Genomic DNA, 17,590 nt, shown 5'->3' on the forward strand with positions numbered 1-17,590 from the left:
ACAGAAGATCTAGATTGGTGTCTCTCCCTCTCCGAATAATAAATAAATGCATCTTTTTCATTTAAAGCAGGTGATCATATTTTGTGAGGCTAACCAGAGAAAATGTTCACTTCTTATATTTTATAAATCTGAAAGGAAGAAAAGTTAATAATTGATGGTGAGCTTTTAAAGTTTCAACTAGGGTATAATTTACTTGAACTTAGATTGGAATACTGCCTTTAGGAAGTTCATATCCCTCAAAATTATTAGGTATTAGCTGAGCTCCTCTGGTGATTCCAGAAGATGTTAAAATCTGACATGATTTTGTTCCTAGTATAGTACATGAAGGGAATCTTTAAAATTTTAAAAGCCCCTGACCTTCAAGGAAATACTTTGCAGAGCAGAAGTACCGTGGCAAGTATCAGAGATTTCATATCACTGTATTCTAGTTGTAGAATAGATGAAAATTAAATTACAGAATTACAGGACAGTGTTTTGAGGGGTTCATATGTCTATGAAGTTTTTTTAATCATCCCCATATATATGAGGTACAGCAGGGTCTTGATTGGTCAAGATGAATAGGACTAATGATCCCTCAGAAATTCAAAGGGTTAGTATTTTTTTTTTTTTTGACAGAGTGGACAGTGAGAGAGAGAGAGAGACAGAGAGGAAGGTCTTCCTTTACCGTTGGTTCACCCTCCAATGGCTGCTGCAGCCCGCGCACCATGCTGATCCGAAGCCGAGAGCCAGGTGCTTCCTCCTGGTCTCCCATGTGGGTGCAGGGCCCAAGCACTTGGGCCATCCTCCACTGCACTCCCGGGCTACAGCAGAGAGCTGGCCTGGAAGAGGGGCAACCAGGACAGAATCCGGTGCCCCGACCAGGACTAGAACCTGGTGTGCCAGCGCCGCAAGGCGGAGGATTAGCCTATTGAGCCACGGTGCCAGCCTTTTTTTTTTTTTTAAAGGGTTAGTATTAATACTTCTCAAACAGCTGGCTATATTTGTAGCACTACTGGAGATAAAGCTGAGTAAGGAAATTGCATATATAGAGCTACAGAAGGAAACAGGATAGAATGATCTGGTTCAGAGCTTCTACACTGAAAGCCAAGATTGGTTCCTCTTCCCTCAATTTTATTTGGATCTCATGTATTTCTTTCAAGAAAATTATAATTCATTCAAGAAAATCACTTATCAACTTTTTAAAACCACAAAATTTCTAGGATGAACTGCAAGGCAGTATTAAATATCTTGAACTTATACAGAATGACATCTAGCCCAGTCTTCAGAGCAGTACTTTCCCTAGAATATTCAGGGGCCAATGCTGTGGCTCACTTGGTTAATCTTCTGCCTGTGGCACCAACATCCCATATGGGCACCAAGTTCTAGTCCCAGTTGCTCCTCTTCCAGTCCAGCTCTCTGCTGTGGCCCGGGAGGGCAGTGGAGGATGGCCCAAGTGCTTGGACCCCTGCACCTGCATGGGAGACCAGGAGGAAGCACCTGGCTCCTGGCTTCAGATTGGGCCCCTACACCCGTGTGGGAGTCTAGGAGGAAGCACCTGGCTCCTCGCTTCTGATCCGTGTAGCTCGGACCGTAGCGGCCATTTAGGGGGTGAACCAACGGAAGGAAGACCTTTCTCTCTGTCTCTCTCACTGTCTAACTATTTGTCAAAAAAAAATATTCTGCAGTGTTGGAAATGTTACTTTGCTGTCCACTGAGGTAACCACATGTGGCTAGTAGATATTTGAAATATGGCTGGTGTGACTTAGAAATTGAATTTTGAATTGTATTTACTTTTAATTAACTGAAAGTTTCTATGGACATTCATGGTTAGAGGCTTCTGTATTAACAACACTACAGCTCTAGAGAAATCAAACAGGCACCAAGAGTTGTAAGAGCAAAGTAATATATGTCTGCATTTCCCTGGTCTCTCAACACAAAAGAAGTGATAAATAGTTTATTTCTGGTGTGTTTGTGTTTGTGTGTGTGTGTGTGTGTGTGTTTAATGAAAGCAACTCCCACTTACAGAATCTTCTGATCCAACTACTTCTGAAATACCTAGGGATCACTGACTATTTCAGTTGATGCAGAATTGAGATAGGATCTCAGATACCTTATTATTTTATTTTATTTGAAAGGCAAAGTTACACAGAGGCAAAGAAAGAAAGAGGGAGGGAAGGAGAGAGAGAGAAAGAGAAAGAAAGAGATCATTCACTCACTGGTTCACTCCCCAAATGTCTGTAACATGCTGGGGCTGGGCCAGGCCAACCAGAAACCAGGAGCTTCTCCCAGGTCTCCCAGGGGCCCAAGGACTTGGGCCATCCTCTGCTGCTTTCCCAGGTGCATTAGCAGGGAGCTGGATTGGAAGTGGAGCAGCAGAAACTCTAAATGGCAGCCATATGGGATACTGGCATTGCAGACATTGGCTTAACCTGTTGTGCCACAGTGCCAGCCCATGTTGTGGGCATTTGAGAGGTAAACTAGCCCAAGGGAGCACTGTTTCTCTCCCACTCTTACTTTCACTCTCTGTCTCTGAAATACATTTAACAACAACAAAAAATTTTAAGAATAAAAATACACGTAATTCCATTACTTTCCATTACTTTCCATTACATTGCTTTTTGCTTCACAGATAGACAAGAAATTTATCTGATATTCAGATTTAAACATAAGAATACAGTTGACTAAACGTGACTTCTGTCATATTTGAAAGCATGTTCTGTGATAGAAAGAAGAAAATATTTAAATAATGAAATATTCTATGTCAAATTGCATGAGCATTTTAGTGGTTGCTATCCTAGAAGCCAGTAGAAGTGTTTTTTTTTTCCCCTACTCTAGTAAGTATGTTTTAGATAATAGAATGACACTTGGAGATGAGTTTATGAAAGGATACAATTATAATCTTCTCTCTCAACCCTGGCCTCTGACAGAGGTGTTTGCCATCTCACTGCTGGAGTTCAACATTGAGAGCCAATCTTGACACCTTTCAGTCGTTCCCTACCAGATTCTGTTGACTTTTCTTTCCAGATAGATAACCTTCCAGTTTATTCTTCCTATATGTCTACTGCAACCACCTATCCTGTGTCCCACTCCCACCCCTGCAGCATCCTCCTAAACACTCCTATACTCACTCACTGCTGCACATTCTGCCTTCCGAACCTTACTGTGAAGTTACAGTGAACTTCTAAAAATCACATCTAATTATGCTATTCCTGTGCTTAAAATGGCATGTTTCAAAACTCAGAATCTTTTTACTGGCTTAAAGAGAAAGAGAGAGAAAAAAGAGAGAGAGAGAGAGAGAAAAGAGAAGAGAAGAGGAGAGAGAGAAGGAAGGAAGGGAGGGAGCAGCCAGTACACGAACCAGCACCCATATGGGATGCTGGCACTGCAGGTGGCGGCTTTATCCATTATGCCACAGAGCAGGCTCTCTGCTTGTGTCTTCATTTCCCACCTCACCAAATGTCTTTGAGTCTTTAGTGTTTATGCAAAGGTGATGCCATAAGTGTGAATAATGTTGAAGGATTTTAAGGATCAAGTTCAAGACATTTGGCTATAGGCAGTTTTCCCATTTTTTTTCTATTATATTAGGACAAATGTATAAAACATTGATGATGCTTGATATATCTTTAAGCTACACATTTTGTCTTTGGAATATTTTCTTGACCTGTTCTGATTTATAATTAGCATGCCTAGGAAATTTGTTCTTATTGGCAGAAGCACTTATCACTTAAAGTCGTTTTCATCCATGTGGCAGGGAAGGTAGCCACTAAATTGACCAGCAGAAGTTGCTTTATCAGATTGTGTACTCACTGAGTCCCAGAATGAGAGGGAGGAGAGAAATGGAACCTGAGGTCCAGAAGTCCCAGTGGCTAGAAAGATAATTCTTAGCTGATAAAACAAATTGTTTCATCTAAATGAAACATTATATGAGACTTGAGAAATTATTACCTCTTTTTCATAAGAAATGCATCAAACCTTACAATTGCAAACCTTAATAGGGTTTGTTTGTTAAATGTTTAGGCCAGGAGGAATTGTTGATAATGAGAGACAAAGGTCTGAAAAGGAAAACAATCATTGGGCTTGTATTTAATCACTTTTTATTTTCTCAGATCTCAGTCATGTCATTATCTGGCTTTGGTGCTTACATAACTTAATTATGGGAGTTCAGGCAGCAGTGGGAATAGGAGGGCAAAATGAAAGGGTAACAGCTTAAACAGATTGCCAGCAAATGCGTGATGTGGATGGAGATGAAGCTTATTAAGGACCTAATTCTAGAAGAAGCTCTTGACATTGATCATTTGTGAAAGGAGATTTTTTTTTTCTTACACACATACATGATTTTGTATACTTGTCTACAAACCTTAAGCATTGATACATCTGATCGTGAACTGGTGGAATTACTAACACTGAGCCACTTTGAAAAACAGACAAGGTTATTAACTTTGGCAGGAAATGAAAATTTGGCCTTAATATACATGTGAAATTGAATTGTCTGTATCACAAAGCTTTAGAGATTACCCATGCAAAATGAGAAAACTATCTAAATTTAAAATTGTCCTCAGTACAGTGAAAAGTAATTTTGCAGACTGCATTTTTACTGCATTGAAATCCGTGAAGAGATTGGCTCTATTAATTTAGATTTAAACAGAGGCTGTGTGTCTTCTAAAAATGGTAAATGAGATGGAAAATGTACTTTGAGGGGGAAAAGGCGTTTCTGGAAATGCTGCAGGCAGGCAGACTCCCTACTCCACATCTTTGAATGTGCTGTGAGACCAGCTGGCTTCAGAGGAAAAGCTCTATCTACTGTGACAGGCATTTGGAATAAGCATACACAGACAATGCCTCAGTTACACACAGCAGACTTCAAGAGTAGGATAAGAAGCAATAGAGTAAGCCCCAAGCAAAAGTCATTGGCAGCTTTTACATTATAGTTAACAAAGTCGCTGCATTCTTGACAGAGAAAAAAAAAAATTAAGGAGGACTTGAATGTATTTTCTCAGATGTTCAGTACCTTTCTTACAATCCTTGCCTGGAAAGGTACTAGAGTAGGGGATTAGGTTACACTAACTATGTTTCTATGCAAAAAAATTGTCTCTGTATAAAGAGAATTGCATTTTTCATTGTGTAGTCTGAATTTCTTTAGCTCACAAGAACAAAGCATTTCTAGTTAGTTTATTAATTAAATTCTTTTTTGTTAAATGATAGGTGACTATATATTTAAAATCGTGGTTTGATTTAACTACCCATCAAGAATACAGTAACATGGGCTGGCACTGTGGCATAGTGCACAAAACCACCTCCTGAAGCGTCGGCATCTCATGGGCACCGGTTCCAGTCCTGGCTGTTTCATTTCTGATCCAGCTCTCTGTTATGACCTGGGAAAACAGGAGAAGATGGCGCAAGACTTTGGGCCCCTGCAACCACACTGTTAGCTTCTAAAGAAGCTCCTGGCTCCTAGCTTTGGATAGGCACAGCTCCAGCCATTATGGCCATCTGGGCAGTGAACCAGCTGATGGAAGACCTCTTTCTCTCTCTGCCTCTGCCTCTCTGTAACTCTGCCTTTCAAATAAATAAATAAATCTTTAAAAAAAAAAAAAAAAAAAGAATACAGTGGCCGGCGCCGTGGCTCACTTGGCTAATCCTCCGCCTGTGGCTCCGGCACCCCGGGTTCTAGTTCCGGTTGCTCCTCTTCCAGTCCAGCTCTCTGCAGTGGCCTGGGAGGGCAGTGGAGGATAGCCTAGGTGCTTGGGTCCCTGCACTCGCATGGGAGACCGGGAGGAAGTACCTGGCACCTGGCTTCGGATCAGTGTAGCTCCAGCAGTAGCAGCCATTAGGGAAATGAACCAACGGAAAGAAGACCTTTCTCTCTGTCTCTCTCTCACTGACTATAACTCTACCTGTCAAATAAAAAATTAAAAAATTAAAAAAAAGAATACAGTAACACAACAGTTGGAGTGCAATAAGTATTAACAATAGACTGTGTCTTTTTTAGCCAGAGTCTGAGAGTCCTTATTATTTGTGCTGTAATGGTGAGGAAACTGAGGACAAGTAAATGATTTGCCTGTTTCTGATTCTTAGAGCTGTGTTGGAATAGAGCTGAAGCTAGAACAAAAGTCACCTGAACTTTGAGGTCATTTACATATTTGCTACAGATTATCAAAAATCAAAAGCAGTAATACTACTAAATAGGCAGCACACCCAAATAATAAGATCAACTGTCCTCTCCTCATCTTTCATTGCTTTATTTTTGCTTTGTAGGTATTGCTGTGCTTTACTTACATCTGTATGATGTTTTTGGGGACCCTGCCTACCTGCAGATGGCACATGGCTACGTAAAGCAAAGTCTGAACTGCTTGTCCAAGCGTTCCATCACCTTTCTCTGTGGGGATGCAGGCCCACTGGCAGTGGCTGCTGTGCTGTATCACAAGATGAACAATGAGAAGCAGGCAGAAGATTGCATCACACGGTAATCACATTTCTTTGTGAAGATGATTATCTAGACCTCATTATGCGTTAATTCTGAGTGTGTTAGTAAAATAACATTCTACTGAGTTTACTTTGCTCTCAGCAGGTAAGTCTTATTACTGTCATTTGATCAGTTATAGTAATCCTATGCTGTTGTTAAGAAACAACTATTGTAATTCCTGCTTTATTGCAAGATATATTATAGAGAGCTTTAGGACCAGATCAAACATCAGTTTAATAATGTAAATGATATCAAAAATCCTAATGAGTGATTACTAATCCAAGGTGCTTCCCAAGATGAGTAATTCAAAGAAATGTAGTTTGTTTCTTACTGGTGAGCTGGGAGAACCCCTCTGAAAGGATCACAAACTGATTCAGAACTGCCTTTCTTCAAGAGGCAGTGACATGGAAATCTAGATTTTCATTTTGAATGTAAATCATGACAGTCCCCTAGAGGATTGTAAATTATGAACAATTACTAAATTTTTGTGGTAATAAAGTTACAGTTACTGTGTTAGTTAGAGAACTTCAGAATTCTAAGAAATCTGGCTGAGCCTGTGCTGTGGTGTAGTAGGTTAAGCCTCTACTTGCAGTGCTAGCATCCCATATGGATGCCAGTTCCAATCCCTGCTGCTCCACTTCCAATCCAGCTTCTTGCTAATGGCCTGGGAAAGCAGTGGAAGATGCCCAAATGCTTGGGCCCCTGGGAGACCCAGAAGAACCTCCTGGCTCCTGGCTTCAGATTGGCCCAGCTCCAGTCATTTCAGCCTTTTGGGGGAGAGAACAAGCAGATGGAAGACCTCTCTCTTTGTCTCTCCCTTTCTCTGTCTATAACTGTCTTTCAAATAAATAAATAACTAATCTGGCTGTCCCCAGCTCTGCACACAGGGCTGTTAAGGCTCTCTGGGCACACGCAAGCGTAGATGCAGAGAGCCACAGTTTTAACAGTGTTTTCATCAGTGACTATCTGTAAGTTGGCCACAGTTTTTTATTCCTACTGTTCTTTCTTGTAAATTACTGTTGGAATAATATTATCATCATTGGTCTAGTTTGTTGAGGATCTTGGTTAATCTTATAATACTGTCTGGTATTGTATATTTCATTTACAGACTTTTTGGACCTTTTTTGTACCTGTAGTACTTAAAGAAGGAATCATCCACACTCTTATTGTGTATACACAGATATATACACATACACACACATACACACACACACACACACACACACACGCATGCACACATAAATTCTTCCTCCCCCAGTTTTTTCCATTACATTAATTCTTTCTTAACTCTTTCCACTGGAAATTGTAATATGATTAGGGGGTAGACAGGCCAAGAAGAATCTTCTGCTTTACCTATAATGATCTGAAAATCACTATATTAGATTATTCCCTGAATTTGCAGGTATTTTAGAATATCTTTTCTTACAAGATTAGAAATTATATAGTGTAACTTAAAAAAAAAAAACACTATACATAGTGTGTCTAGAGGAAAAAAAAAACCTTCCACTCCAGGGTTGGGAAATGTTTAAGATAAGATCCGTTGCTAAGTTTGGCCAGAAGGGCAGATGATTTCCCCAAAAGTTTAATAGTTAAAATATGTTCCTTCCATAGCACTTAACTTGTATAAGACCAGCCATTATAAGAAATGTTCCATACTTTCCTGAATTTGAAATCTTGGAACTACTTTTTTGTTTTTTTGCATAGCCAGTGGAAAGCCACTAGGCATACATCTGCTTTAAAGTTCCACAGTATATTCTTATTTGGTGAATCACAACTACCATAAAGTTCTATTTTTATTGTCCCTATCTTTTATATACAATTCCAACCTTTCCCTAAAATGTGCAAACATGTGGTAATAGTTTACAGTGTGAAGAATCCAGTAGGTATTCAATGAAAACTAGGCAGTCAAATAGATTAGGGTTTGTATATTAACAATGTAAAAAAGATTAAATGTGCCTATTTGCTGGGTGCTTAGTCTGTGGCTTTTAAACATGGGGAATCACTGCAACTAGAGGGAGTAGCATTGCCAGACTTTTGAAGTAGACAGCCTATTTTCCTCCTGGCATCTAATTTAAGGAACACTGTAAGGGAAATGTAATTATATATCAACATCTTTTTACTAAAATTAAAACCCTGTTAAGAGTAAGCTTTCCTGGGTGCTAAAAATGCCATCTTAAGTGTTAAAATGATCATATAGCTAGGTTAAGTTTTAAAGGGAACATATAAATAAGATCAAGTGTCTGGCAATAATAATAGAATTAAAAGGGAGAGAATGTTTCAACGTGGGAAGCAGTCCACACAGCAGACTCATAGAATGACAATCACTTTAAATAGCACTCTGACCTCAGAATCAGCCCTTAAGGCATTCAGGCCTGGCTGAAAAGCCCATGAGAGCATTTCAGTAAGTCAAGACACTATGGCAAAAAAAAAAAAGTCCTATATAAAGATCTCTATGAGTGAGACTGCAGTGGAAAGAAGGGGCCATCAAAGGAGCATATACTTTTCTCTGAAGGGAGGAGAAAACTTCCACTTTACTTATGGCCCTGTCTAAATACTAATGGAGATTGTGGATTCAAAAGGCTTCCATAGCCGTGGCAGCTCATGTCAAGAGCTTCAGGTGATCACTGACATCATACATAAGAGTGTTGTTAAATTAACAAAAGGAGTCACTGTGTACTTACTTCCCATGCAGGACCTCTATTCTTAATGAGTTGTATTATAAGAGTTAACTGTAAAATTTGTTCTCAGTGTGTGTGTGTGTGTGTGTATGTGTATGCAAATTGTTGAAATCTTTATTTAGTATAGAGTTGGTCTTCTGTGTATAAAGTTAGTTGAAAATGAATGTTAATGGAGAATGGGACTGGGAATGGGAGAGGGAGGAGGAGGTAGGGTGGAAGTGGGGTGAGAGGGCCGATATGTTGGGAAGAATCACTATATTCCTAAAGTTGTACTTACAATATTTGTACTCCTTAAATAAAATGTTTCTTTGGGAGGGAAAAAAAGAGTAAACTTTCATTCCTGTATTTTTTGTTACCTAGGTAATAAAGTTGTATTTGTTTAATATGTCTTTTTTACAATTTTATGATACTTCAACAATATTTTATTTATATCCAACAGATTTGTTGAGGTTAAAAATATAGAATGTGTGTAAAAGATTTTAAAATATGTTGTTTTTTGCTGCAACCTTGATTTTTCAGATACTTGGAGTTTGTGGCAAAACAAGGACTCATTTGTAAATTACAGTGCTTGCTTTGTTTTTCACATTTCTTCCCTTTTCAAATAAAATTCTACAATTCTTTTCAGTTTCAGGAAATCTAAACTTAATTTTATATCACCAGTTTTTTTTTTATAATCCTCCTTATTTGTCTTACTTTTAAAAACCATCTAATCCTCAAATCACAGCTATTTTGTGATATCATAGACAATAAAATTCTCTGTGTAGTATCTGTTCTGCTCCACGGTCAACATCATGTTCTAGCTTATCTTTCCTATATGTTCTTTGAGAATCATAACTTTAAGTTTTAGAGACCAGCAGGTTCTTTGAGATCATGTAAAGTCTCAACATTAGACAAAGAACTTGAAATCCAAAGAAATCAGTGTATCCCTAAGGTAGAAGTTCTTATGTTTGAGGGCCCGAGGATCTTAGGGCTTCCTGAGGTATGTAAAACCGCCAAATTTTATTCAGTGTGGAGACAGCATTTTCCCTTGTCTTAGAAGAATCTGTGACTCCGTAGAAAGAGTGTTTGTGTATGTTCACATTTGGACTGTAAATGGTCCAGGAAGGCAGGCAGGGCTGGTGGAGTGTTCAGTACATAGTTCTGGTTCTTTCTACTACCTGCTATAATAGATAGTTCAATAAATAGATTGATTGATCATGCCCATTTGTATCCTTCCTTCTACACAGAGATCCTGGTGCCACAGTAAGAGTAGAGAACAATGTCTGTTTTGTACCCAATTAGGTGGCTAACCTGGCATACTTAGTACTTTGGGGCCAGTACTTAGGATGATAAACTTTGGCTTTCTGATGAGGAAATGTAAAACCTCTCTCCTTTGTAGTGTGATGAATCAGAATAATACAAGAACAAAAACTCTACCCAATAACACCCTGGGGAAATACTGCTAGGAATGGAACGGAACTATCATGTTTTTATATCTTTATTCTTCCTTCAGTGAGATCTCAGCAACTTTTTGGCCTCTTCTGAAGATTGGTTGCTATTAATATCAACATATCAAACAAATACATAGAGCTGCAACAGTGTGCTTATGGATTTTAGTTCTGAAAACACAGAATAACTCTTTTGACTTACAAATGCTATTTTTTCTTTGTCTTGAGAATGTAGCATGCAAATATACAGTTAAAAGATCTCCAGCCCAACTGATGCGTTTTAGTGATTTGAATTCAAATCCAGAAAAAAGTAGAACACTTTCTTTATTACCTGAAACTGTATTATTTCAATAAGATGCTCTGAGCAATACTTTATTTTTAAGTATATGAAAGTATTTGCTATCTAGCACCAAATGTAAACAAGTTTGGCTGTAAATTAATTGGAACGCTAATTTTATTACTACCACCTAGTGGTAGTGTAAGTCATAACATTTGCAAATAAAGGAATAGCTTTTACTAGGACAGTGGTTCAGACATTTCAGCAACATCACTGGAGTTAATGCAGTAATTGATCTGAGTAATATTTCCATGGAGTGTTGCTTGATTTTAAATTTTACAGTAATTTCCTTTTTTGAATACTTCTTTCAATCTCCTTTGTAAATTGAGAGTGCCTTTTCAATCTAAATTCTGTGTAATTTGATACAGTTACATAAAAACTTGATAATAGATTTTATCTGAACTCTGAGGCATCATTCTGTTTACTGTAACAGCTGAGTTTGTTAATCAACAGATTGTTTTCTTATAGTTTCAGTGTTACTGAGCTGCAAGTTCTGGCATGAGACAGAAATCAGATTTTTCTTAATCAATGTATTTTAAGTTCTTTAAAAAATTAGAGGTGTCTGTGTGTGTATGGTGTCAAAATGGAAAACAAAATAGCCTATAAATCCTACCATGCACAGAGACTAATGATGTTGAACAAAGGTCACAATGTTACAAGAAAATGAGAAGAAACTTGTGTACCATGGTGGGTGACCTTATTCCAAAGATAGCTATTATTCCACTGTGAATACACTGCCTGTATTTGTGGAAGAAAAAAAACTACATGAGCCAGAATTTGCATATTTAATTTGTGATGCCTCCATTTGCTGAGATAAAAGATTTTTTTTTTTAATAATTGCCACTTGCCAGACTTTTTCAAATGCCTCTTTTCTACTGGAGAGTAAGTTCCCTTAAAGACCGAAAACTTTTTCTCAGTCTTTGTTTCATAACTGCCAGTCTCTTTCAATCACTAAAATAATATGGTCTGGTTATTGAAACCTGTCCTCTTCATTTAGAATGTAAGTGGTCTTCTCACCTCTCCCAAGCTTAGGAGGTGGGGGGAAGGGGTTGGAGAAGAGAATTCTCTCCTCTTTCACAAGTATAGTACCCTCTCTGCAGAGCTGATGCACCTTCACTGTACCTGTTGTTGTATTGCCTGGTGGTAGCAATTTCCAGAGTTTTATTTGCATGATTTTGTTGTTGTTGGGTTTTGTTTGACTGCTGGCCTACAGAGGTTAACAACAGGGACTGTATACTCCCTCATCTATACCCTTACCATCAGGTGTGTTAGAATGAAAGCATGAGTAGTTGCCCAAATCTGCCTAATGTACAAACATTTGTTAGGAAGAAGATACACACATATAACAAATAGACCCCTCCCCTGTCCTGGTAGCTCAGAGAAAGCCCTTCTTAGCCATTATCCTGTAAAGGGTCAGAGAGCCTGTTCTGTCTCCTAAGCCTCCAACTCAAGGTTACCACTCATTCTACCAATGAAAAGCCATTTTCTAATAATTCTTACTACACTTACTAACAAATCCTCTGGTGTAAATTGTGATAAAATTCTTTGGAACTTCTCTGAATGTACATTCCTGATTATAGAGTATTCACAGTAGTATTCACACATAAATGATTACCCCAGGGGTAGGGATTCTGATCCTTTAAATATTAATTAAGCATCTCCCTGGTGTGTTGATAAAGTTAGATAACATTCATGCATAGGCACATCACACTGTTTATATTTAACTAGGAGTAAATTTCCACAGAGACAACAAATGGAAAAAAAATTTAAGTAGGAAAAGCCTATTCATTTTATAGATGAGGAAGCTTAATAACAGATTAAACAGTATATTTAGTGTCATAAGCTACCTCCTGAAATTTGATAGGGCTAATGTCCCTTCATTCCTGTTCTTTTTCTAGAAATTCTCTGGCTGTCTATACAAACATCATTTTGTTAAGTATCACCAAAATTTTAAAAATATTTTAATAACAAATATAATAACACTGAATATGTATACTAGCCTAGGGATCTTTGATAGGCACTCTCAAAATTTCATGTGACAAAAACATATAAAATAGCAAGGATTTACTTTCTACCTGTTGTATTTGTTGCCTCCCTGAGAAAGAAAAAAAGGTTCATTTCAGAGTTCGAAGTACCAAGTATGGTTCCTTTCTCAAGATTATCTCTTCCTGTGATCTCTGCCTAGTTTATGATTCTGTGGGGCTTCTCTTTTTGGTCCTCTGTCAAGAAAATTGAGACTGTGTTACGCCCTTTCCCCATGTAATTTCCATGACTGTGCCTGGTGATGTGGAAAACTGAGAGAGAAGTAAAGCTGTGGGGGACCATAACAGCTCAGATTGCTGAGGAAGGCTTTCTCCCTCAGAGTGTTGACTCTAGGAGGGGACACATTGCTTTCATTTTTTGCTGCCAGCAAAAGGTAGCTTGTGACCTGGGGCAAAAGACAACAGAGAAAAGAAAATAGGAAATAAAAAAGAATTGGGGCTTACCCCCACTTTTTATATTAGGAGTTTTCTTTCCTTTTCTTCCTTAAGACAGGACTAAAGGGCTTCTTCTGGGGCTTTCTGTCAGCCCTTGATGCCCACTTCTAGTTTTAGGCTATTCTCAATGTAGGCCAGAGAAGGGATGTCATAGGAGAAGATATGGTAACCCCACCACTGATCTGGTGGTACCACCAATTCTGGGTTTCTTCCCCATTCTGTTTGTTACTGTTGACTCTTCAAAGTCCTCAAATACTTACTGCCTATATCCAGTCCAGGTGTGGAACTAGCTTTAATGAGAGAGGCATGATGTGTGCTTACTTCATCTTGCCTGGAACCAGAATCAGAACTGTCTTTTTCTGGGAAGCTGAACTGAGTATATCCATAACAACCTAAAAATTGCAATATGTCCATTGGATAAAATACTATGCGAGTGTTATTAAAACATAGGACTATTCAATGTATGCTAATATGGAGTGGTTGTCAAAATGTGCTGTTAAATAGGAAGCTGCAGAGCATTTAAGGGGACATTTATGCTTATATGTACATAAAATAAATCTCAAAATATACAATCATTGACAAAGAAGGTTGCTTATGAACATAAGAACTAGAAGGCTGAGGGATGACTCAGGAAGACTGAGACTTTGTGCTATTTACATATATTATGCATTGTGGTAGATCAAGCTGTTGTACAGATACTCCATGTAACCCTGATGATACATTAAAAATAAACGAAGCAAGGAGATAACTGAGATGCAACAGGCATTTAATTTTATGAAAATTTCTGGTCATTTGAGTGTCCTGTGACCTTTCTCCAGGCTAAGTGCTATCATAGCCAGCAGTTCTCCTTATCTCTGTCCTTACCTGTGAAAGCCCTAGTCTTAGGTTTATCTCCATGAAGAAATACGGAGATTTCAGATGGCTTTAGCTATACATGTCTATTGTTCATTCTTTGTATTTTGTGTTTCAGTTCAGTTGTGAACTGAAGAAAAAAATTTAAGCGTTAATATTTGAATCCTTGACTATCCCAAAGATAGATAGATATAGTATGTCTATGTATGTGTATTTTTTAAATGTACCATGTGTAAACAAATACCATACCTGACCCCCTTCAGGTTATTTTAGAGATATATTTTTATTTCTAGGCTAATTCACCTAAATAAGATTGATCCACATGCTCCAAGTGAAATGCTCTATGGACGAATGGGGTATATCTATGCTCTTCTTTTTGTCAATAAGAACTTTGGAGAGGAGAAGATTCCTCGAAGCCATATTCAGCAGGTACTACAAACTTGTGTCTTTTTAGGAATCCTTTTAGGATCCACTGACTGTAACTACTGATTCTGTCATCCAAAGTGGAAGAATGGTATATCTTGACCTCCAAAGGTCAAGCATGATTAGAGTACCAACAACTTTGCACTGAGTGCTTCTGGAAACAATGTAGGGAGTGACTTTGAGTTAGAAGGCCAATTAGGGGCTGGTGTTGGGGTGCAGTTGGTTAAACCACCACCTGTGACACAGCATCTCATATGAGTGCTGGTTTGAGTCCTAGCTGCTCCCCTTCCAATCCAGCCCCTCCACCAATACACCTGGCAAACCAGCAGAAGATGGCCCAAGTGCTTCAGTCCCTGCCACTCATATGGAAGCCCCAGATGAAGTTCCAGACTCCTGGATTTGTCTGTTCCAGCCCTGGCCATTGCAGCCATTTGGGGAGTGAACCAGCATATGGAAGATTTCTCTCTGTCACTCTCTCTTTAACTGCCTTTCCAATAAATGAATAAATAAATAAATCTTTAAAGAAAAAAGAAGGCGGCCTACCGGTTCAATTGGGAGGGCCTTTCATAAATAGATTAGGGCAATATTAGAGCCGGCTCTCATCTCTCAGATGCTGATACTGATTGAACGCCCTTAATCCAAAATTAAAAACACTCTAAAACAAGTTTTTAGTGGCGACAGATTTTTTTCAAATTAGGGATGCTCTACCAATAAAGTCTTTGAACACTCTGGGCCAAAGTATTTATGATAAGGAATATTTAGCCTGTATCTCCTTTTGGGCCTGAAGGAGTTTATGTTTTTTTTTGACTGGTGAAGAGTTTAGGATCCTCCACCTTGTCCTCTATCAGAGAGAATGTAGGCATACCCACTTCTCTAATGCAGAATTATGCTATGTCCTTCCCTTGCCAGAAGATGGTGTCTAGCTCACTGTGTTCCCCAGTACCTCATAGTGAAAGTTCTTGACCTCCACTAGGAAGCTTTTTATTCTCATTATCTTGTTGTTTTTGGTTGGTTTTATCCCTGCAGATCTGTGAAACAGTTTTAACCTCTGGAGAAAACCTAGCTAGGAAGAGAAACTTTACAGGAAAGACTCCACTGATGTATGAATGGTACCAGGAATATTATGTGGGGGCTGCTCATGGCCTGGCAGGAATTTATTACTACCTAATGCAGGTAAGGGGTGAGTATGGTGAGACTTGAAAATGCGTTTTCCGACACATGTATTATCTTAGGTGAGAAGACAGCTTTAGTTGTATTTTGTGCTTTTATCAACCACTGCGTCTTCCTGCTTGCAAGTACATGACCTAGACAAAGAAAAATAATGTATATTGAGGTGTATTTTAAAGTTTATAAACAAAAAAGCCACTGTGCATTGAGATGTTTGACTTGTAGGTAACCGTACTTGCCCTACTTAATGTCATTTTGCAGACTGAAGCCTTCTGACCTGTAATTCTAAAGGAATGCCTTCTGCTCGCTCTTCTCTTACAGCAAATGCCTTGAATTAAGAATATTATTCTACTTTATAAGGCACAACCCATTGAAACAAATTCAGGAGTAAGAACAAAATCAATAGAAAACAAATGAGCACCAGTTGCCTCAGGCTTGCTTGGATAGCAAAGCTGAGATTTTTCAATGGATTTTGTGTAACTAACCTGAAAAACAGCTGAATGTGCTTAGCCCAATTGTCCTTTGGTTCTAATGCTTTTGGGGACATCAACCAAAGTTGAATACACTGAAAATAAATAGTATTTACTGCAGCAAATGTAATTTGGGAGAGGAGGTCAGAAGAAGACTTCTCATTAGAGTATCATTTTACAAGATGCATTAAAAACTCTTCATAAAGAGGAATTGGCACTGAAGAGTAAAAATAAAAATTCATGGCAAGAGAAAACTGATTTTTAATGGCTACAGAGGTATCCCTCTCATGGTATGACATATAGGAACATGATTCATTAATATGCTCAACATGAGTGCCTGGATATTCATATTCCTAGCTGCTGTGGCTATCATACTACAAAATCACTGTCTGACCTCTATCTACCTGTAACTAAATAATGACAACAAAGCTGAAAACTCAAGGTCATTATTGCTTTCAAATGCAAAGTCACACTAAGAGTGTTAATGGTAATCAGAGACCAACTTTTCTATTTATACTTCTTGATTAGAAATTTTATAAATAGGTTTTTGGCAATTCCTTTAATTTTCTGGCACATTCTCTTAATGTCTCTCTACTTCCAGAAGTAAATGTAGATTCTTAAAAATTTCAGGAACATTAATTCTTCTGATGTGTAAAGGCGAGTTAGAATCACAAATGTTGATTGCTGGATAGCCTCGTCGACCTTTCATTGAAACAGATAATCAGGGAATGTCTCATCCTCTGCTTCCTTTTGTTAGCAGTAATAAGAAATCTGGAAACCTAAGTATTGATTTTTCCATTTGCAGGTTATTATCTGTTTGAAATGATTGAATTTTTAATCCTGAAAGTCCATTCCTGTTTATATCTATTTACCAACATAAAAGAAAACAATATTATTTTTAGGCTATATTGAATAATTCCTACCAGTTTAGGGAAAATCTACTCATTGTAGTCTAGCACTTTAAACTGAGCTTAAATACGTTCTATCTATCTATAAAACATACACACACACACACACACACACACACAGAGTCCCCTACAGGTCTCATGCACTTTCAGAATCTTGTAAAAGCTGTCCTGTCCATATCATGTCATTCCTACCACCTCCTACCTGTGTTTCATATCACTCTCCACCCCTCATTCTCATGCCCTGCCCATCAAAACAGTACATTGTTGTTTAAAGAATGAGCAATGCATTAAAAAAAGGGAAACTGAAAATTTGTATCAAAACAAATCTTTGGTCAACTTGACCTATAAATCAAAATCAAATTCTATGCAGAAAGAATTCATCTAGGGGCCAGAGTTATGGTTCAGCACA

At 38.3% G+C, this 17,590-nt stretch overlaps 1 protein-coding gene across 3 annotated transcripts in view; it reads left to right on the forward strand.

The window, feature by feature from the left end:
* The window catches only part of LANCL1 (LanC like glutathione S-transferase 1), a 41,586-nt gene that overhangs the window by 16,020 nt on the left and 7,976 nt on the right, over positions 1 to 17,590 (forward strand). For all 3 annotated transcript variants that reach the window (XM_070070264.1, XM_017343077.3, XM_002712454.5), the window contains exons 4-6: positions 6,235 to 6,442; positions 14,507 to 14,642; positions 15,663 to 15,809. In XM_070070264.1, the coding sequence (XP_069926365.1) occupies positions 6,235 to 6,442; positions 14,507 to 14,642; positions 15,663 to 15,809 (491 nt within the window). The remainder of the gene's footprint in view (positions 1 to 6,234; positions 6,443 to 14,506; positions 14,643 to 15,662; positions 15,810 to 17,590) is intronic.

The sequence above is a fragment of the Oryctolagus cuniculus genome, chromosome 3 (genome assembly GCF_964237555.1).
Source record: "Oryctolagus cuniculus chromosome 3, mOryCun1.1, whole genome shotgun sequence".
NCBI classification, from domain to species: Eukaryota; Metazoa; Chordata; class Mammalia; order Lagomorpha; family Leporidae; genus Oryctolagus; species Oryctolagus cuniculus.